Source organism: Akanthomyces muscarius, chromosome 1 (genome assembly GCF_028009165.1).
Source record: "Akanthomyces muscarius strain Ve6 chromosome 1, whole genome shotgun sequence".
Lineage (NCBI taxonomy): Eukaryota > Fungi > Ascomycota > Sordariomycetes > Hypocreales > Cordycipitaceae > Akanthomyces > Akanthomyces muscarius.
This window is the reverse complement of record NC_079241.1, coordinates 170,857-192,222: the sequence shown is the minus strand read 5'-3', so window position 1 is coordinate 192,222 and position 21,366 is coordinate 170,857. Positions and strand designations below refer to the sequence as shown.

Below are 21,366 nucleotides of genomic sequence, written 5' to 3'. Positions count from 1 at the left end.
CAGGCGTCACTTCATGTACAATGTAAAAATAAATAATGAATTACAACGAGGCACTTGTACGTATCACACTTTATGGATAAAACGAGTGAATAGAGTCTAGTGTCGGTGACAATGCGTCTCTGGCGTACATAACTAAGTGGCGTTTTTCGTCTTTCATTCATATCAAACATAAGAAAAATGCAAATCTTCACGTTCCTCCACATATATATTTTCTCCCTAAATGTGCCCGGCTTTCTTTTTACTCCAGCTTGAGCTGCTCAAACTGCTTGATCGTCTCCTCGAAGCTGGCGAGCTCCTGCTTGGCATCTGCCAACTTCTTCTCGTCGGCCGCGCGGACCTCCTCCGAGGCCTTTTGCAGATACACAGCGTCGGCGAGGAGCTTCTCCTGGCGCTTGATGCTCTGCGTGGCCTTGTCGCGGCGCTTCTGGGCCTTGCCAATCTCGGCGTCCATATCGACGTGGCCCTTGACGTGCAGGAAGACAGTCGCCGCCGTGGAGACGGGGTAGGCGACGCAGCCGGCGGGACGGGCGGCGTCGGCGCTGAGGGTGTTGATCTTGCTGACGGCCTTGCCCGCCAGCGATGTGATGGAGATGAGCTCCTTGTTACATGTCTCCTCGGCGGTCTTGGTAAAGGTTTGGATAATGACTAGACATGGGGGTTAGCTTGTGTGTGAAGTCTGCGTTCGACATGTATACGTACCGTCGGCGTTCTCCTTGATGGCATACTCAGATGTCAGAGAGCGGGCGGCCTTGACGCAGTCGAGGACGAGCTCGTAAGCAGTCTCCGACTGGGGGTCGTCCAGGACCGAGTTGTAGACAGGGTACTTGGCAATCATGATGGACTTAGTCTCGTCGCTGGGGCGGCGCGGCATTCTCTGCCACATTTCCTCGCTGATGAAGGGCATGAACGGGTGGATCATGGTCAGAGCCGCCTCGAGGGCCGTGTAGAGGGTCTGGATGGCCGACTCGCGCTCCTCGGGGGTGCCGTCGCGGATGATGGACTTGGAGTTCTCAATGTAGACGTCGCAGAGCTCGCTGTACCAGTACTTGTAAATGATGCCTGTCGACTTGGAAAATTCGCGGTCGGCAATGGCAACGTTGACCTCCTTGGCGGCCTGGTTCATCTTGTGCAGGATCCAGCGCTCGGCCAGCGTCTTGCCTGGGACGGCGCCCTGTTTCGAGGGGACAAAGTCGGCGGGCAGGCTGCCTAGGACGTACTTGGTGGCCTGGAAGATCTTGTTGCAGAACTTGCGATAGCCGTAGATGGAGCGGATCTCCAGGTTAATGTCGCTGCCGCCGGTGGTTGCATTGATCATGGTGAAGCGCAGGGCGTCGGCGCCGCACTGGGGGATGCCGTCGGGGAACGAAGTCTTTTGGTACCTAGTCGCTCGCTCGACCTCGGTGGGATGTAGATTGCCTAGCGCCAGCTTGTCGTGCAGGGTCTGCAGGGGGATACCGGAAATGACATCGAGAGGGTCAATGACATTGCCCAGACTCTTGGACATTTTGCGGCCTTCGGAATCACGGACCAGGCTGTGGCAGAAGACCTCCTCAAAGGGAATCTTGCCGGTCAGCTTCAAACTTAGCATAATCATACGAGCAATCCAGAAGAACAGGATATCCCAACCAGTCTCGAGAACACTCGTGGGGAACAACTTTTCAAGGTCGTGCGTCTTCTTGGGCCAGCCCAGAGTGCTGAACGGCCACAGACCAGACGAGAACCAAGCTAGCAAGGTCAGTCGTTACGCACAAGATTATATACAATGAGAGCAAGAACTTACTATCGAGGACATCCTCGTCCTGCTCAAGGGTAAACTTCTTGCCAGGGAGCTTAGCGCTGGCCTTGGCCTCGGCCTCCTCTTTAGTGCGGCCAGAGAACCACAGCTCCTCCTCGGGTAGGTCAGAGCCGCCCTCGATCTTGGCAAAGTAAACGGGGCATCTGTGTCCCCACCAGAGCTGTCGGGAGATGCACCAGTCCTGGGTGTCCTCCATCCAGCGGTAGTAAGCCTTCTCCGCGCTCTCGGGACGGATCTTGATCTCGCCGTTCTTGACAACCTTGACGGCTTCAGCGGCCATGTCCGTCATCTTGACCCACCATTGGGGCTTCATGATGGGCTCAATGACATCCTTGGACTTGCTGCAGATGGGGACCTTCATGGCGTTGTCCTTCTTGTCGACATACAGGCCCTTTTCCTTCAGCGCGTCCTGGATGCTGTAGCGGACATCGAAGCGCTTCTGGCCCTCGTAGGGACCGGCATTCTCGTTCATCAGACCGTTGTCGTTGAGAATATTGATGAACTCGAGGTTGTGGCGCTGTCCGAGAGTGAAATCGTTGGGGTCGTGAGCAGGGGTGAGCTTGACGGCACCGGTACCAAAGTCCATCTCGACATACTCATCGGCGATGATGGGCAGCTTGCGGCCGGGAATCAAGGGGTGGATAGCGTTCTTGCCGACGAGGTGAGTGTAGCGGGTGTCCTTGGGGTGGACGGCGATGCCGGTATCGCCAAGCATGGTCTCGATACGGGTGGTGGCTACTTCGACGGTCTCGTCAGAGCCCTCAATGGGATACTTGAAATGGACGATGACACCAAACTCAACCTTCTTGTCGTAACCAGGAACCTCGAGAAGTGTGCGCCCAGTCAGCTCCATGTTGTCGACTTCCAGGTTCGACAGCGTCGTGTTGAGTCTTGTGCACCAGTTGACCAGTCTGTTGGCTCTGTAAATGATGCCCTCCTCATGAAGGCGGACAAAGTTCTCCATGACGGCGGCGTAGCGGCTCTCGTCCATGGTAAAGGCTTCGCGGGACCAGTCGAACGAGCCACCTAGTCGGGTCAGTGCCTTGTTGATGCGCTGATGGTAGTCCTCCTTCCACTCCCAGACAGTCTCGATAAACTTTTCTCTGCCGAGATCGTGCCGGGTCTGCTGTTTGCGACGCCACAGCATGTTCTCGACGACAGACTGCGTAGATATACCGGCGTGGTCGGTGCCGGGGAGCCACAGCGTCGTCTTGCCATGCATGCGGCTCCAGCGGATCATCATGTCTTGCAGCGAGTCGGTCAGGGCGTGGCCCATGTGCAGAGCACCAGTGACATTAGGAGGAGGGTGGACAATGACGAAGCTGCCCTCGTCCTTAACGTCACCATTAGACTTGAACTCGGGCTTAAAGTAGCCCTGCTTCTCCCACCAGGTGTACCACGCCGACTCAACGGCAATGGGGTCGTATGCCTTGAAGTTGGGGTCTTCAAACGATCGAATACGCTTCTTCTCTCCGGGCGGTGTGTCTTCGACGTAGGGGGGGACCTCGGGCTCGTCCGCCTTTTCTTTTTTGGCCTTTTTCTCTTTATTGGCGACCGCGTTGGCGGCTTGAACAGCAGCCTTTGCCTTTTTCGCTTCGAGCTTCGCAACCTTTTCGGCCTTTTTGCGGTCCTTTTCTACTATAATGATATCAATAACAGGAGTTCAATTGAATTGGAAAATCTTTTGCCTTACACTCTTTCTCGCTCTTGGCTTTGGGAGCATCAGCGCTCGCGGGCGCATCTGCGGCTGGGGTCTGCGCAGGGGTAGAAACACCCTCAGCTACGACAGAGGAGGGTCAGTCCTGTAAATGGATGTTCGAAATAGCCAAAGCATACCGGGATTGGGTCGTCCAATGTTGGTGGCCATGATTGCGCGTGTGGTAGTCAAGGGTCGTCGTGGGGAAACAGATCGCACGCGAAGTGCTCGGACAGCGAGTCTAAACGTCGTCCTGAATGGTAATGTTGAAGCCCGCAGAAAACTGGGCTTCAAGATCGACCGTTGATATACCCCAGGTGAAATTGCGTCAGTGACTCAAGAATGAGTCTGGTTGTTGCGGCTTCGCTGTTTGGGATCATAAATTTGAGTCACCGCTAAGAATTGGTGTAGCTGAGGTGGGATGAGGGGAGGGGCAATTTGTGTGGCTAGAGCTTGCGCCACAGATCTGCGCCACATGTACCTCTATCCGAAAGCTAGGGAAATCAGGATTGACTGCTCTCTACGTTACTCATGTCATTCGGCCATTCATCGGATCTGCGCAGAGATCCTTCAAAGCTGTGGCTGAATTTGACGCAGATATCATGTCCCTGGCCATTTGTCGGCGCAGCGCCGCGTGGATGCCACGGCGCCCCCTAGCCAGACGACTGTTTTCGAGTGAATCGAAGACGGATCAAGTGCAGTTTACCTATGCGCTTGCAAACACATCCAGAGTGAGTATAGATGAGTCCAAACATGTTTGATCCACGAGATTAGCATGTAAAGTATTCATCCGAATTTTGCTAACATTTTTAGGATGCGATTTCGTCCATGATGGATGACATTGCCTCCAAGGCTCTGTCGGCAAATTCTTCCAGCCACGACGCAGCTGTCGTGCTCGCTACGCCGGAATTTGCCAGAAATTTTGAAGATGCCGATTTCATGGGGAGCATGGCCTCCCTCCTCGCCGGCAGTGGCCGCCCGGGCAAGTTCCACCTCCTGGGTGCCATAGTGGACAACATCGCGCCGCAGCTAGGCAGCTACCAGACCTCGCCAGGGATATCCGTCCTGAGGGGCCATCTCGACCACATGCTGCCGCATCTTTGGCAGCCAGAGCCGCCTCGGTCACCAGAAGATAAAGATTCGTTATCGGCGCTGTCGTTTTCGCTAGGTGTGCCGAAGGTGACTCTACCTCTCGCGAGAACCACGTTTCAGAACAACAGGGCTTCGACACTGCTGGCCTCGTCATTTGATCTCTCTGGCAGTGGCTCTAGAATGGAGCAGCAGCTGGAACGCTACTCACAAGATGTGTTTGTCTTGGACAGTGACTTGCCCCAGAAGATGGGTGATCTGGGGCTGTGGGCGCCGCTGGCGCCTGCGACACCGCCGCGTCTGGTGGCGGCTAGCTTTGGCAACATTGTGCGCGGCGTCGAGATTGATGGCCAGACAATCCCGGCGTCGACGGAGCTCGAAGATGCGGTCAATGCATTCTATGATAAGCGCGATAGCAACATTACAAACACAGGACCCGTCGGCATCTGGGCGCTGATTACGCCCAAGAGCGAGTCGGCCGACGCGGCTGCATCGTGGCTCAATGGCAGCCCGACATCGCTATCTGTGGACACGACCGAGTCGAGTATGCAGGATCTGGTGACCAAGACGGCAAAGTATCTACACAGCTCACATCAGCGTGGTGCGAAGCTTCTCCAAGTTTGTAAGTTCACTCTGCTATTTTCTAATCGTGAGAGTACTAAACGGATTATAGTGAGCGGTGGCGGCGGCTGGGGCGCCAAGAAGGGCCTTCTCTCTCTTGATCCCCAACTCACGCACTTTTCCCTTTCCGAGGAGGAGTCGATGCACCGCTTCACACAATCGATGAGCGACTCGACCTTCGCGCCCACTGGCTGCACGATTCAGTTCCTCATGGCCCTCGACGACGTGCCCGGCATGCCCGAGTACCTGCCCCCGAGCATCGTGTTTGGCGTCCCGAGCACGCACCAGGGGCTGTCCACCCGGCCGGAGAAACCCTTTATGGGCGGCCACTTTGGCGCGCTGTCGAGCAAAGGCATCTTTGTTGCAGCGCCGAGCGAGAGTGATGATGCGGAGCTTCCGGATGAGAGGAAGCTGTCTGTGCCAAACTCGCGGCTGTTTGTCGCGGAGGGCATTGATGAGCAAATGAAAGGCTTTGGCAAGATGCCGACGTTTGCGGAGGCAGGTCTCATGGCGCTTCTGCTGTAGAGACGGATGGTAAATTTGTATATCATGTATATTGTACGATAGATGGCCGCACATTGGCTGCGGGTGCAATTTAAATAGAGTATAGACTTGCAGTAGGTCCAAATGACTGCGGGACAGACTGTCGATGAATTGAGCAAATCTGTTTTTTCTAAACACTTCATGCTAGTGCTTCCCTCCTTTTATTCCTGTTCCATCTCCGCCTGCATTTGGATACCTAGGACTCGTTAGTCTCGTTCACAAATGAAAATTCGAATTGGTGGACTCACTCCATAGTCTGTTGGCGGAGGCGGAAATGATATTGGCTTTGGAGAGGAGCTTTTCTTCGTACTTGGCAATGTCCAGTCCCTTGACTCGGATCTTGCTAGGATTTGCCTATCAGGATGGTTAGCATGTGCAGATTTGACAAGGTCGGTGCAGACAAACCTGTTTCAATATAGGCACGAGCTCTTTGGGGTCGGCATTGGCTATGCTGCCCACGGTGCGGAATCCATTTTCCCAAAATACGCGCCTACTAATGTCTTAGTCTCTATGTACGAAACACAGCCCAGGCATGGAGTAACGTACGCCGTGCGGCTTTTGATAAATGGTATTTTTGCAAGACTAAGCAGCTCAGTTCGAGCGCCAGCCAGAAGGCGATCGGAAAAATGATCCAGGGCCGCCGCCATTAGGCTACAAGATGTTAGCACAGTGCTCTGGGGCGAGACAGTACCACATACCCCCAATCCATATGCTGGCAGAACTTGATCACGCCGGCAGCAAACCCATGGCAAGTTTGTGATAGCGTCTGCACAGAGCCTCGCGGGGAGTCGTATTTTCGTGCAACAACGTGAATCGGCATTTCGTTGCATAGATCACGAAGCTGAAGTGCCAAGTAGAATCGCTTGTACACGCGAGAAAGTTCTTTTTCTTCCGGTGTGTTTTCAGGCACTGGGACGCCTTGCGCACTGAATTGTATTAGCATTGGTGTGCAACAGACCACGATATCAACGTACAACTTGAGAATAGCAGTCGGCTTGATGCTCAGGAATCGCAAAACGCGCAGGCCACTGTCATCGAGAAGTTGCAGCTCGTTGCGGAAAACTTGCCAGTTGACCGTGACTCCCAGGTCCTGCACCGGGGTAAAGACGTAGAGGATGTGTAGCTCGCCGTCCATGACAAAGGCCTTCAGTGCCTTGACGAGTTCACGGTGCACAAATATGCCGTCGTCAGGGTCAATCGCGGACGCCACAATGGCCCTGCCCAGCTGAGTTGGCGCATAGTTTCCGAGGTCGTCCGATGCGATGAGCTCAAGGCCCTCGAGGTCCTTCAAGCTGGCTTTGAGATCTTGATCGACTCTTGCGATATCCTGCGTCAGTGCTAAGAGAGACTTTGCAAAGTAAAAACGAATAGAGTCGTAGCTAGTAGCCAAGCGAACAGAAATTACTTCCAAAACAGCGCTGAGTAGTTAGTGTCGCGCACACATACAAAGCAGGGAACTTACCGTTGCACGCGGCGATTCTCTGATGTGAGACAGCTTGTGACTTTGGGCAGCTCCGCCTTGATCAGCTGCACAACAGGCTCGAGATCGGCCTCGCGACAGCACAGATAGGTTTCACCAACAGGTGACTTGCCTTGGCGACCGGCGCGCCCTCGCATCTGACGCAACATCGCTGGTCCCACAAAGTCACGGCCCATCCTGGCGTTGTGCAAGATGACACGACGTGCTGGGCTGCATGGTATGAACAAATATTCAAGTCAAGATGACTAGGGTGCTTACAGGTTGATGCCAGCAGCAAGGCTGCAGGTGGCGACACACACTAGCAGGGTGCCAGAGTCGTATGCAGCCGCTATCAAGTCTCGCTCTTCGGCGGTTATACCGGCCTTTTAATTAGCATGGCTGAAGTGCAGCGCTGTTAGACAAACTCACATCTACGGGAACATTAGCCGGGTAGGAACAGAATCAAGGGAATACATACGATGAAAGGCGACTCCAAATAACACTGTCTCCTCTAGTACGTGGTCGAGGCCAGTCGGCAGGCTTCTCAGCTCATCTAGCAAATCAGTTCGTTTTTCCAGCATAGTTTCGTGTATTTCGGAAATGTCTGGCATCACTCGGCTGATGCAGCGTGCCACCGACTCGGTCATACTGCGACTTCCCGCAAAAACCAAGACACCGTATCCTGCGGATGCGGTCTCATGAGCGAGGGTGACCACTGAGTTCAAGACGGGGTCCGACAATTCTTTGTGCGGAGAAGCACTGATACTTCGAACGGCGTTGACGAGGCCGGCTTCGAGCTGGGTAGCGTTATCGGGGAGGCAGCGGGGATCATCGGCGGCAAAGATAGCGCCTTTGCAGACAAGGTGCTCTTCAATGGGAACAGGTCGGTATCGCGTCTCGAACGAGTGCGCGTTGAGCCATTTGGCCATGAGGTCCATGTTCTATCTGGTTAGCAAGTGCCCAAAGCAAGAATTAATTCTACCTACAGGAATAGTGGCACTCATGCCGACAATCTGGACAGTATGCTCCAAGCTGAGAAGTTTCGTGGCAATGAGCTCCAGCGTGTAGCCTCGGTGCTCGTCGTCAATCATGTGGAGTTCGTCGAGCACTACGGCTTGTAGCTTCGCTACTGAGCAATCTTCGATGGCTGCATTAACAAGCATGTTGGCCTAATTCTTGATGAGCTTTGTTGAAACGTTTCATTTACCATCGTTTAGTGACCCCTACCTTTTCCAGCGTGCAGACACCAATGTCAAAATCGTTCCAGGTGGCCCTGACTTTGCCGCCGCCAAAGAAGCCAACCACGCGCAAGCCATCCTGACTAGGCCTGGCATTGAATGCAGCATACTGATCCTTGTCCGTAGGTGGCGGGGATGTAAGGCCTTCCACGAGCTGCCGCAGCCATCGCACCTTTTCCTGGACGAGAGCAACATAGGGCAGCACAAGCAAGGCTTTGGATTCACGCTGCTCGAGGATGCGCTTTAACATGAGCACTGGCGAACCATTTTCATCAGTCAAATAACATTGAGGAAGCGTCTTGTAATAGTATGGGCTTACAGTCGGCGACAAGGGATTTACCACCGCCGGTCGGAGCGCAATAAACTAGGTTGCGCTCGCCAGAGAGGAGGCCCGGGCCTTTTAGGCAGTTACGCTGCCATGGGTAAATGTGATTGATTCCGAGGGAAGCAAAGTTGGTGACAAGCTGCGGGGGCAGGTCGTAGACGGTGTGCGATAGGTGTAGCTCTGGGTCTAGAGATGATGACGGTGTTGCTGCAAGTTTATGACGCTGCGTGTATTCGCCCTCGCCCAGCGGCGGCGGGGCCAGGGTGGTGATCAGGCTTGGAGTCAGCTTCGATCGGGCGTGAGGCAGAGCGATCGGGCGCTTGAAGAAACTCGGAGGCGGCTTGGCTCCTAAATCAGGGCTGGGGTCATTGCCATTGCTGGAAACATACCAAGAGCGCTTCTGGCCGATGAAGGGCTCGGCGGTGTGTGTATGGCTGTTGTGGGCGAGTTGCGTGGACGTCGTGTGGAATAAGCCATTCATACGTTGCATGATTCTTTGGTGGGAGAAAAACTTCCAAAAAAATAATTCTGGATGGGTTCACCAGTACGCAAAACATCAGAAAGTAAATAGGGATGTGGAGTCCATTGGCGCTGCACGACTGAGCGTGAAAGCTAACCAGATGCAATAGAAAGAGCCAACCGTGCCGGCTTCGAACGGGCAGGGTCGGACGCGTTGGCACGCGTGGCTGAGAGAGCTACCAACGTCGCGTTGTCACGTGCAGTATCTGCATGTGGCTGATGGAGAGTGGCTCGCGGTGGTGGCGCATTGCAGCTCGTGCGATTGACGGTTGGTCGCAACCGCGGCTCCACGGTTCGTAAAAAGTAGATATCACAAGCATCTCTGGCCTGGCAGCGACATCTGGCATTCGGCCGCAGCCACGGGCTTCATTTTACAGTAATGCTTCGGGCCATGCGCCGAGCGCTCTAGGTCGGACACAACAGGGTTCCTGTTCTCTAGTCTCACTCGCTCCCTTGCGATGACAGGAGCCAGAACTGTGTGACGGCAGGCAGGTATTCCGGGGGGGGGGGGGGGGGGGGGGGGGGGGGGTGTAGAGACTTTTCTTCTAGCAGTATTGACCTTGTATCTTTGGCTTTTCGTCTCTCGTCAATATCTCTGCCGATTGTCGCGTGAAGCCATCACCCACTACTCTAGCACCACCCGCCTTCATTGTTCATCATCCCTTTTTGTGCCTGGTGTACCTACTGGTAGTACTGGCACTGGGTACACAGAACTTCAGATGGAACGCACCGTCGCACCCGTGTGCCACACTTGAGCAACCGTGCGACTGAGGGGCTGAGATGCCTTGGACAACTTTGCGCCTTTGCTTTGCGTAGAGGCCGGAATATGGGCCAAGCATGAAAAGATGTTGACTTCGCGCAAGTTTTGATTCATTTGAAGCGGTACATTCGCTCAACACAGCAGGCCTTCACATCGAGGTTATCTGTCGGGCCGTCTTCATGTTTCGCTAGTGGCGTGATGGGGCTTCAGCGTGGCCGTCGGTCGTGCAGCCCACAAATTGTAGGCAAGGGCACCAATGCTCTGAGTGGAAAGCCTTTTTTTTTATTTTTATTTTTATAACGCAAAGATGACTTGGGAAAATGCGGGCATGTTGCCATGCGACGATCGAATCTGGAGTGTAGCGGACAAGCCTCTGACGCGAACTCTGAAGGCCAGGCGACTGTGACCATCGATTGCGTCGGTTCAGGGTAGGCGGATGGGTTTTGAGGCGACACCCTACGGTATGCGTTCTGTGCCCCAAGTGTAGGTAGGCGCAGTATGTACCTACATGCCAATATGTGGTAGTTCTATAAGGTACCCTAAAGATAGGTGGTTGGTAGCAACGCTGCAGATTCCCAGGGCTATGCCATTGTGGTTATTAGCCAGCCAGTCACAGCATGTCCACTGCGTGCAGCGACTGGATCCGCCGCTCGAGATGGACAACGGTACGGTCGGGATTGGCCAGTCTTGGCTGGGCGAGCCATTGTTATTACTGTCCATAGAAGCGGTGGGAAGACGCCGGCCGCGCCCAGCTGACTGGTACGGTGGGAAAATGCTCCGGCAATTCTTGACGACCCCTGTAACCTATTAAAACCATGACGGGACTGATTTCTAGACTGGGAGTTCCATTTCCGTGGGCGGAATTAGGCTACCTCTTACCATGTCCCACCGTCGAACGCCATACTGATACATGCTGCGCCAGAATTGAAAATCCAAGTACCGAGAGGCAGGGCGGCAACGGTTGGAGCACAGATGTGTGCAAATTTGCCCTGTCTCAGAGCTGTCGGTCTGATACTGCCCTGCCCTGAGCACAATGCCGGGCTGACCGTTGGGCGAGAAAGCGTCCGCTATGAGCAGAGAAAAAGCGCAAACGTCGCACGAGGAAGAGGCCGACTATTTCTGCCTTGAGAATAGATTACGATGTGAACTTTTGACCCTAACGCGACCAAACCGCCCGCCAGCGACGGATGGGCTGATGGTTGCCGTGAGGTTGGCTCAAGAATGCGACAACGGGGCACGATTACCGAATCGTAACCCTTTTGCGGGCCGGAGGGGGGACGAAGGGGGGGCGTATCCTATCATGAGACACGCACGCGGTGTCCGACACCACACCTATTTTGCCCTTTGACGACGACGAGTCGTCTGGGGGCGGATTCTGCGCTTGCTTCGGAAATGGTTGGGGAGACGGAGATTTGCTGGATAGAATGACGGGCAAAGAATGGGCACTCGCAGAACACACTGTCTGCCCTATAATAAAACCCGGTCGCTCGATTTTGATCCCATCTTGCAGCGGTGGCAGCCCCTGGTATGTACAGGCGTGGTCTAGTCCACACCCCCCCAGTGCCGTCATGCCCACCCCCATGAGGATTTTTTTTTAATTTACAGGGCGTTGGCGCGCTGGGCGTGCGTTCATGGCGCATTTTCTTTTAAATTGGCTCTCGAGGGTACCTACATACATGCGCTGCCTCTCAACGACTCTATTGTCGACGACCGCCCAGCCATGCCTCAGCTACCTTCTAACGAATATGCGAATTGGGACCTTTACAAAGCTTTTTGGAATTTTCACCTTTGGTGTCGTGTTCCTTTGTAATTTCTTTCACGGCGTTGTGGGCGAGCGGGTCTTTTTCTTGCTAGAGAAAAAGCCTGGTCTCGCCATTTGCGCCTCGGCTGGCCGGGCGCTAGCTACCACTCTTGTGGTCTTGCGCCTGCTATCTTAGCTAATATCGGAACAGAGCAAAGAAATTTCAGCCCGGCGTTGAGAAGGTTTGTGAGAAGCTTGTTGCAGTTTGGGCCCTCGGATCCTCTCTGCCTCTCCTCAAAGGCCAGGCTGTAGTGCCCACCGCCCTCATGGGAGTTGTTGGTGTTCCGAACGACACCCCTGTTCGCACCTAGGTCCTGGTCAGTCACCAGTAGGTACTCGGCAGCGTTGTTCTGTTTTTAGCCATTTCTGGAGCTTTCTTTCACTCGACCCGAGGCGGCGACCCAGCCGCCGAACTAGAACTAGCAGCGTCATACAACAACGCACCCATCTTTTGGACCAAGGCTGCTCGTGCTGATCGCTGTTTCGCAAACCACCGCCTGGGCTTGACGCCTCCCGGAAATTGAAATTGCGCAACCTCGCATGCAGCTGTGTGTGCACAGAAGGACTAGAAAGTGTAGCGAACAATAAGACATTGCATAGCTAGTGGCTACCATTGATCAAGGACGCTGTGTGCTGCCTGTGGCTGACGGTATGATCGTAATGCGCGTCTCGTGGGCAACGATCGTCTAATATATATAGTTGAGTTTGCAGCTATGCCGGAGAGGATTGTAGGTCTGATGGTGGGTGAGCGTGGCGGTGGCGTGTGGAGGTACGGATACATGGCTGGCATGATGGTAGACGCAGCCGCTGGCTAGTTGGTGCGGGTTTCCTGGCAGAGCGTAGAAGGCAGCGAATAACCCACAGTGCGGCAATGGGATGGGCAATTCGTCGTTTTCTCGACGCATCTACCGGCCAGAGACTGTATTATAACGCTGGACTACGAAAGAGTAGAAATAATGCATTGCTCGGTGTACATGCATGGGTAGTGTTCAAGAGGAGAGCCACCGACTGGAAAGCATCAGCAAAACAAACAGAGAATTCACGGGCTATTTTCACTCGCCTGCGTGACGGTGAGTGGCCTGGTGAGGAATGACCGGGGGAAGAAAGAGTGTGGAAGGGGGGACAGACGAGAGGTAACCAGGAACAGGTACCATCATTTCGAGCTGGGGAGCGTGACAAACAAGTGCAACCGAGGCTGCTGGGGAGAATAAAGACGAGTACACACAGGTCTTGATGGAGAATTCCGGACTGGTAGTGACGGTTAGAAGAATGGGATGAAGCAGTGCACATGGGAGTGTACGGGAGCCAATATTAGCAGCAAGGATGCTGGGAATGACATGGGAAGCGGATGCGGGACGGCGCCGGTAAGGGCAAGTTGGTATAATTTGACAAACGAGATGGAATCGTAGTGAAATAGCACGGGGAAAAGGCCAAGGAAGGCGAGTGAAATAAAATAGAGAGGGAAATGCTGCACACCAGAAAAGAGCGTGGCAGAGTTCCTCTGGTCGGGCTGTTGCGATCCCTCTTTCATTCAAACTGTGTCTGACCAGCGGGACCGGTGGGGCCTCACGAGCAACACTTGGGCTCAAGGGTGCGTCAAGTCGATATAAAGTTTCTGGTAGCTGGGATCTGCAGAGTTTGGGTGAATCGCGCCACGAAAAGGGAGCTGGAGATGATAGTGAAGACTTTAGAGGTACATGGCGAGGTCACTAGTGCGCCACACCCCCATGACATGGGTGCCACTGAGAGTTATTTTACAGCGAGCAGTTACAGGGGGGTCATGCGCCTGGAGCAGAATGGCAGAGGCGGAGGTACAAGAACGAGGCGCGGGCTTGAGTGGTGATATCATGTACCCTGGCGCACAACTTACAGTGGGTGGCTAGCGCATGCTGCAGCTGTAGACATGCCCGGACAGGGTCAGACAGAAAGCCATCTAGCGCAAGGCACGGCAGGCCCTTGATCGAACCAAAGGCAAGCCAAGCCATGCCTCTTTGCCCTGTCTGGCCTTGTCCTGGCCTGTCCCGGCCAGTCTTGGGGGAGAGACGAAGGGCCCGCCGCCGCCGCCTCGGGGACGTTTCTTCTTGTCGCCGCCAGCAGGGAATCACATCCACGCCTTCTTCCACTCGTCCAAACCTTTTTCCTCTCTTCCCTGATCCATCTCGCATCGCCAGATTTCTACTTGCACGCGACTCGCTCACTCCAGTTTCTTCTCAACGCCATCCCTGTTTTCCCCTCTTACTCAGACTACCACAATTCGCTCCAATACCACGCGTCTCGCTTTTTACGCACCCCTCGTGCTTGGTACCTGGGGCATGCCATCCATACGACGTCTGCCTCGTCTCATCGCGACCTCGACGCTGAATGCGTGGTGCCACCATGGCTCAGCAAAATGTGAGTTTTCCCCTCGTTTGGGCGGTCGTAATTTTCCTCTTTTCGCACTCGTCTCACTCGCACCTTTGTTTCCCCCCATCCGCTCTCCCCATCGCCCTCTTATACCACACTTTACTCAACCTGCAAACCTCACATCGCACACCTCACCCGGCTCCCAGCCCCTGCCGACCGCCGCTGCCTGCACACCACGCACTCTGTCGTTTGACGCTGACACATTTTTTCGCTTCTCCCTCTAGGATTCGCGGTCTTCAGATCCAGAGTCCAAGTCCAGCGCAGACGCCATGACCAACTCGTCTGGTGCCGTCGCGGACAAGGACGCTGGCGCTGACGGCGCGGCGCCATATGGGACACGCTCCCGCAACCGAGGTGGCAACGCGCGGCCCAACTATGCAGAGGATAAGGATATTGAAATGGACAATTATGACTACTACGACAAGAACCAGGGCGACGCACCCAAGAAATCGTCGCGCCCGGCCACCACCACCACCATCCTCACCAACGGGGGTGAGACGTCAGGGCGCGCTGCGGCTGGGGCTCGCAAGCCTCTGACGGGCAGCGCACCAGGCAGCGACGACTCCAAGACCGCCGCATCGCAGGCCCATGCCGGTGCCAGCAGCAACGGACACGTACCTGCCGGCGCACCGCCCTCGTCATCGGCCGCTGCGTCGCGCAAGCGGAAGGCAGTCAATGGCCCAGCGCAGGTGACCGCGGCAACGACGACTAGTGGGCAGTCGGCGCGACGCGCAGCAGCCTCTAACACAGCGCAAAGCTCGACATCAGCAATTTGGCCAGAAACCAACATGCTTAGTTTCGAGAATTGCAAGGGGCGCCCGCAGAATGGCCGGCTGGTGGCGGACGACGGGACAGTGCTGGAAGCAAATGGTAAGTCTTGGTGGCTCCACCCCCGTGCAATTTCACAACACCACGGCGGCATGTGCAGTCATTGCACAGCACCACAACCGCAGACGAGAGCGAAAGACTAACGAATTTTACCAGATCATGTGTACCTGGTGTGCGAGCCGCCCGGCGAGCCTTACTACCTCGGTCGCATCATGGAGTTCCTGCACCCGCAAAACGACCAGACGCGTCCGGTGGACGCGGTGCGCATCAACTGGTTCTACCGCCCCAAGGATATCGGGCGCAAGGTGACAGACACGCGACTGCTTATCGCAACCATGCATTCCGACATTAGCCCGCTGGCGGCGCTACGTGGCAAGTGCCATATCAAGCACCGCGCAGAAATTGACAATTTCGACGAGTATCGCAAGTCGCCCGACTGCTTCTGGTTTGAGAAGCTGTATGACCGATACATCCAAAAGAGCTACGACCTGATCCCGACCAAGCTCATCGTGAATGTGCCGGACAAGGTTAAAAAGGTGCTGGATGAGCGGTGGAAATTCGTCCTGGTTGAGCAGGGGCGTGGCAAGGAGCTGACTAGCGCGGTCAAGTCGTGCAAGCGATGCAGCGGGTATTGCGCGAAGTAAGTCTTTTTCTTTCCTTTTCTACGGTTCTCTTATGCCCTCGTTTTCGGCCTCACCCCCTCCATCTATGCTCAGCCTGGTGACTCTCCGTCTCTGTGCTTACCGAGTGCGCCTTGACTGGGGGAAACCCAAATGGGACGTGTGGTGTGTGGGTGCTGCGGCGGATGCAGACCTGCAGGTTCTAGCTGGAGAGGGTGGGTGGGTGTGGGCGTGGGCGTGGTGTGGCGTGGCAGCGGGTGGATTGGTGTGGCAAGTGGCCAAGTCCAGGTGTGGCCCAGCAGGCAGCAAAAGTGGTGAGAGGCCAGGCGAGGCGACGTGAGGCGGCGACGGCGTCATGGGGGTCTTGGACGTGTTTCCGGCGACACAGGACAGACAAACACGCATCGTACTCGTCGCCACAGACACGCGCCACACCACGAGAGCATCACCCACAGCAACCCACCGTGAGCAGCCGCCGCCGCCGCAGAAGCCGCAGCTTGCAGCAGAAACGGCCTCTCATCCTCTGCTTCTTCTTCGTCTTCCATCGGGCCCTGTTTTTCCTTCTCGCAGTCCTCTTCCCCTGCACGTCTCCACCGCCCTCCCTGGGCCAATCCGGCCTCTCCCAAACCAACCAGCCGCAAGCCTGCGGTAGCCCGGCTCACCCCAGTGGCTCTCAGTGGCCGCCAGTGCTGGCCATGCGGTTTCATTCGCTGCCGGTCCACCTCCCACAACCACCGAGCCCACTCCATGTTTCCAACCCCACCTGGCCACATACCAAGAACGGCAGCCGTCTACAAACCATGTCCACGCTACTGGAACTCCTGCACACACTACCAGATGCTTGCTTACACGACATCCCATCACCACACACTGCCCCCAAAACACATCACTGCATCGCTTTCTCGTCTTTAGACAAATGACCGACCCATCCATCTACACCGAATCTTTAACCTCTCTTTTCAATCAAACCATGTCTTCCATAACATTCGCTGACTCTCTCCAGCAACGACTCCGTCGACTGCGCCGTTTGCCGCTTGACTTACCACATGAACTGCGTCCGGCCGCCACTCCTCAAGAAACCGTCTAGAGGATTTGCTTGGTCTTGTGCTGCCTGCAGTCGTGCCCAAGAGCGAAAGCTCGAGAACCGTCACACCGTGCCCGACGGCGAAGATGACGAAGACCTTCTCGACGACGACGAAGAGGACGCCCAGGACCCCAACACCAACAGGACCACCCCGACTGATGACGAAAAAGTCCACCATGAAGGCACTGTCGAGCAAATATACCACGCCAGTCTCTGGCCTTACCGCTATCTCGGCATCCACTGCAAGCCCGAAGACGCCCTCGACTACGACGACCGTATATACCCCCGCTCCAGCACCCGTATTGGCCCCAGAAATCAAGCCACTGTCCACGCCTGGCCAGGTCGTCCTGTCGAATATGTCAAGCCCCTCGAGATCAAGCGCGGCAAGGGTGGGGCCAAGCTCAAGGACATCCAGGAGGAGAAGGCCATGCGTGGCAAGCGACCAAAATGGGTTCAAGATGAGCCTCCTGGCTACACCGCTCGAGGTGAAGACCACGACGCCAGTGATCCCAACTGCACCGCCACTCCCATCTGGGTTCCTCCAGCCGACAAGCGCGAACATCCTGACAGGGTTACCATTGACTACATGGACAAAGCCAGATCGACGGCCGAGGACCACGGCCTGCCCAAGCAGTGCACCAATTTGCAGGACGTCGCCCTCAACTACTTCTATCGCAAGCATTACAAACCCGACCCGGCTCGCCAACTGCTCGCCAAGACACCACTGGCTGATTTCAAAGAACCTCGTCTGACCGCCGCTGAAGAGAAGCGTTGGGAAGAAGCCATTTCCAAGTATGGCTCCGAGCTGTTCCTCGTCAAGAAGCATGTAAAAACGATGACTCCCGGCCAAGTTGTCCGCTACTACTATACCTGGAAGAAGTCGACCCGTGGCAAGCAGATTTGGGGCAACTATACGGGTCGCAAGGGCAAGAAGCAGGCCAAAAAGGCTGACGCTGCTGCTAACAAAGTGGCCGATGATGTTGCCGATGACGATGACGACTCGGCTTTTGATACCGCTAAGGCTGTCGAAAGGAAGCGTAGCTTTGTCTGCCTATTTTGCACGATAACTACCTCCCGACAGTGGCGCAGAGCTCCTAATTCTATGCAAGGGCTGCTCGACGAAAATGGCGTCGCTAAGCCTCCACCCAAAGACAAGAACAATCAGCCCGTTGTGGCCCTTTGCCGACGTTGTGCGGAAATCTGGCGTCGCTATGCCATCCGATGGGAGGATATTGACGAGGTGGCCAAGAAGGTCACTCAATCCAAGGCTTGGAAGCGCAAGCAGGATGAAGAGCTTCTCAAAGAACTCCAGGCTGCCCAGGAGCATGGTCTCATGACGCCTGATCGCGATTCTACCCCTCTCAGCGGCACTACCAGCGCCAACGGCGTTGAACCTCCCAGAAAGCGTCTCAAAGTCCCCGTTGAAAGAGACTTTGACCCTGCTAACTCGGACGGTGGTAGCATTGCTGGCGTCGGCATCATCAAGAAAAAGGATAAAGACAGGACCACCGAAGCCACTCCCATACCTGAATTACCCCAGGCCAGAACTTTGCCATGCGCGATCTGCAACGAGCTAGGACCTCCTGACGACCAGCACGTCGCATGCCGCGAATGTCGCCTCACTGTTCACCGAAACTGCTACGGCATCATCGACAACAGAATTCAGGGCAAATGGCTTTGCGACATGTGTACCAATGACAAGAACCCGCAGGTCTCGATTCAATACAAATGCGTTTTGTGTCCTGTTGAGCATACCGAGCAAGAGTTCGTCGAGCAGCCGAAACTCACACACCATAAGAAGAAAATGTCGGATAAGGACCGGGAGCGTGAGCGACTGGAAGTCCAGCAAGCTCGCAAGGCGGCTGATCATTATCGAAAGCGCCAAGAAGAGCTTAATCGCCCTGTCAACCCTCGAGAGCCACTGAAGCGAACGGCGGACAATAATTGGGTCCACGTAACCTGCGCTGTCTGGACCCCCGAGGTCAAGTTTGGCAATTCCAAGGCCATGGAGCCTTCCGAGGGAATCCCCTCCATCCCCAAGCTCCGATATGACGAGGTTTGCTCTGCGTGCAACCAGGTCGGCAATGGAGCTTGCATTCCGTGCCATCATTGCCGCACAACGTTTCATGTGGAATGTGCTCGACAAGCAGGCCACCTTCTCGCCTTCGACATTACCCCGGTCAAGAGCTCTCGACGCGACCAGTTCAACATTGTGACAATCAATGGCGAAAGTGGCGCCATGTCCGCCCTGTTGTGGTGCAAGGATCATATTCCCACCAAGACCATTGCCCACCGGATGCATGACATTGTCGGCGACAGCGGCCTTAATGCACTACAGCTTTACGTGCAAAATTTCAAGCAGGCCGACTTGACTCTCACGGGAACTGTACGAAAGGCAAATCTCTTAACAATAGCGGCCAAGGCAGGCGGTGCTGCGTTCCCAGCGGCTCGCAGAGTTTCTTCGACGACAACAGCAAATGGTGCCCCTGCCATCGGAGCTGTTGGCGCGACGAACGGCGAACATCTTAACCCGGCTATCAACGCTGCTGAGCCGGGCGAAAAGGTTTGCATCAGCTGCGGTGTCGACGTCACGCCTCGATGGTGGCCTATCGACGGAAACCAGGAAAGGCAGCTCACTAATGGTCATTACGGAACCATCGGGTCCGAGGCGCAGAAGTTTGTCGAGCAGAGAAAGTTCCAGTGCCACAAATGCAAGAAACTCGCCAAAACTCCTCGGCCGCACCACACGCCTGCTCCGCTGTCGACGCCCAACACGCGGCCATCTTTCCCAACGCAAGCTCCGCCCTCGATACCCTCGCTACACAGCTCGCCCCCACCTCCGGCACTGGTTCCCGAATATCGCGATCCTCGTTCTGTGAGCCAATGGCCGCGGCCTCTGTCTAGTCACCACCACGGCCACCACGGACCTCCCCCGCCTCTGCCACGTCCGGTAATTGCACCAACTATGTCGCAGTCACATGTAACAGGCTCCAGGCCACACGCATTTCCAGCGCCTCCGCCGTCCTCACGAAGCAGTCATTTCGACTGGCATCGCGGCTCGCCCCCAAGCCACCACTCGCCACCGGCCCGCCATATAAACGGCGGCCCGCCTCCCATGCAGAGCGCAGCACCGCCGCCACCTCCCTCGTCGCTGAGACCGCCGCCACCTGGGGGCATGGGACACCGAATTTCGTCTGCCCCGTTGTACGGCAGCCAGCCGCCTTCACCGCGCAGCTTACGAGGCCCTCCCCCACCGCCTCCCACAGCGTATGTACCGCCATATCATGGGCACGGAGGAATCCCATCGCACTCGCCTCCGCATAATCTGAGTAGCGGACCCCCTTTGCCGCGCCCACGAGATTCTTTTGCCCACGGGCTTCACCCGCAGCGATCGCATTTCCATTCGTCGGTGCATGTGAGCCCTTCCGGACCTCCCTCCGGACCTCCCTCCGGACCTCCCAGTGGGATGCCTCATGGTGGGCGGGACCTGATGCCGCCACGGCCTGACGGGCGACCAAGCGGTGCCAGCGCCAACCCTTCACTGCGAAACTTGTTGTCTTAGCTACAAGACCCGTCATAACGTGGCTACTTTTAATTTTTGTGCAGCCAAGCTATTTGGCTCTGCTTGTATAACATGCTAGTTTGGAAACGAGTGCAAAATTTTGACGCATCCAGCAGTCATTTGAGAGGCTGCCTGGCATTTATTTTCTTTACTGGGAACGTGGGAGAGCAATTGGGTTACAATTTTCTTGTTGGAAACGGAGTTGAGGTTTGTTCGCTAAATTACATGGCGTTTTTGCATTTTCTTGTTCCGCGGCGCACCCCGGATTGGATGGCCGAAACTTGACTGATTGACAGAGACGAGCAACAGAGAGCTCCGGGGAAAAGAGCTATTAGATATTATAGAACTGGGAGTTTATCCTAAATACGAGTAGAGGTGGAATAAATAAACATTTAAGGATACACACTTCATTCTGTGCCGTGCCTGTATTGCCATGCTATTCGGAGCTGGTGGTTCCGTGGCCTGAGTTGGGAAGTGCAGCATGCGACTACCACTGTCATGACATTAGTTAGCCTCAGCAAGTATAACAGAACTGATCAGGGAGGTTTCCGTAAGAAAACATACAGAGAGTTCGATTAAACGATTTTATTTTGGCACGTTGTGGTCCAAAACGACGTCATTGCAGCCTCGTCATGACGTGGCTAACAGTCGGAAAATGCCCACAGGCGGCCAACACCAGGTTCCTTCAAACAAACTATTTCCGGACAAACTGTTCTTCTCCTCTTTTCCCGTCTAGCTTGACTGAAGTGTTCCACGAGCTGGCAGCAAAATGGGAGACATGGCCAAGACGCCAGCAGTAGCTACTGCTCCAGCGCCCGCACTTCCCGTAGAGACTCGACGCCGAGCCACATCCGCGCCTACGTGACCTATATCCTCATGGATCAGCATGACATGCCGCCCGAAGAAGCGCGTGATGCGGCGAAAAAATGAACACTAGGCCGCGGGCGGGATTTCCTCGAGGCAGGCGCGCGGTGGTACGCGGATGTCTTTGGGGACGATGTCGCGCCATATCTGTACACGACG

At 55.3% G+C, this 21,366-nt stretch overlaps 6 protein-coding genes across 7 annotated transcripts; 2 read left to right on the top strand and 4 right to left on the bottom strand.

Moving 5' to 3' along the window:
• Window positions 1-238: 238 nt before the first annotated feature.
• On the bottom strand, window positions 239-3,662 carry LMH87_004955 (uncharacterized protein; the record flags this gene model as incomplete). Its single annotated transcript, XM_056202588.1, has 5 exons — window positions 239-645; window positions 700-1,725; window positions 1,781-3,433; window positions 3,489-3,575; window positions 3,632-3,662. The coding sequence occupies 5 exons, from the start codon at window positions 3,660-3,662 to the stop codon at window positions 239-241; spliced, it is 3,204 nt and encodes a 1,067-aa protein (XP_056058128.1).
• Window positions 3,663-4,093: 431 nt separating this feature from the next.
• LMH87_004954 (uncharacterized protein) lies at window positions 4,094-5,726 on the top strand (the record flags this gene model as incomplete). The annotated part of the gene is made up of 3 exons (XM_056202586.1): window positions 4,094-4,222; window positions 4,305-5,202; window positions 5,254-5,726. The coding sequence occupies 3 exons, from the start codon at window positions 4,094-4,096 to the stop codon at window positions 5,724-5,726; spliced, it is 1,500 nt and encodes a 499-aa protein (XP_056058127.1).
• A 179-nt stretch (window positions 5,727-5,905) lies between these two features.
• LMH87_004953 (uncharacterized protein) lies at window positions 5,906-9,256 on the bottom strand (the record flags this gene model as incomplete). 2 transcript variants are annotated; one of them, XM_056202585.1, is made up of 15 exons in its annotated part: window positions 5,906-5,940; window positions 5,993-6,098; window positions 6,150-6,234; window positions 6,291-6,395; window positions 6,443-6,670; window positions 6,719-7,162; window positions 7,207-7,434; window positions 7,483-7,552; window positions 7,629-7,634; window positions 7,682-8,144; window positions 8,190-8,372; window positions 8,431-8,696; window positions 8,761-9,106; window positions 9,156-9,166; window positions 9,250-9,256. In XM_056202585.1, the coding sequence occupies 15 exons, from the start codon at window positions 9,254-9,256 to the stop codon at window positions 5,906-5,908; spliced, it is 2,583 nt and encodes an 860-aa protein (XP_056058126.1). The 2 variants fall into 2 exon arrangements, with proteins under 2 accessions (XP_056058126.1, XP_056058125.1); XM_056202584.1 differs by having other exon boundaries at window positions 6,812-7,162.
• A 2,691-nt stretch (window positions 9,257-11,947) lies between these two features.
• LMH87_004952 (uncharacterized protein) lies at window positions 11,948-12,294 on the bottom strand (the record flags this gene model as incomplete). Its single annotated transcript, XM_056202583.1, has 2 exons — window positions 11,948-12,153; window positions 12,291-12,294. The coding sequence occupies 2 exons, from the start codon at window positions 12,292-12,294 to the stop codon at window positions 11,948-11,950; spliced, it is 210 nt and encodes a 69-aa protein (XP_056058124.1).
• Window positions 12,295-12,835: 541 nt separating this feature from the next.
• Window positions 12,836-13,377, bottom strand: LMH87_004951 (uncharacterized protein; the record flags this gene model as incomplete). Its single annotated transcript, XM_056202582.1, has 4 exons — window positions 12,836-12,854; window positions 12,907-12,925; window positions 13,028-13,094; window positions 13,147-13,377. 4 exons carry the CDS (start codon window positions 13,375-13,377, stop codon window positions 12,836-12,838), a joined length of 336 nt encoding a protein of 111 aa, XP_056058123.1.
• Window positions 13,378-14,207: 830 nt separating this feature from the next.
• LMH87_004950 (uncharacterized protein) lies at window positions 14,208-20,343 on the top strand (the record flags this gene model as incomplete). Its single annotated transcript, XM_056202581.1, has 6 exons — window positions 14,208-14,237; window positions 14,474-15,119; window positions 15,234-15,717; window positions 16,701-19,656; window positions 19,776-20,048; window positions 20,170-20,343. The coding sequence occupies 6 exons, from the start codon at window positions 14,208-14,210 to the stop codon at window positions 20,341-20,343; spliced, it is 4,563 nt and encodes a 1,520-aa protein (XP_056058122.1).
• Window positions 20,344-21,366: the final 1,023 nt, after the last annotated feature.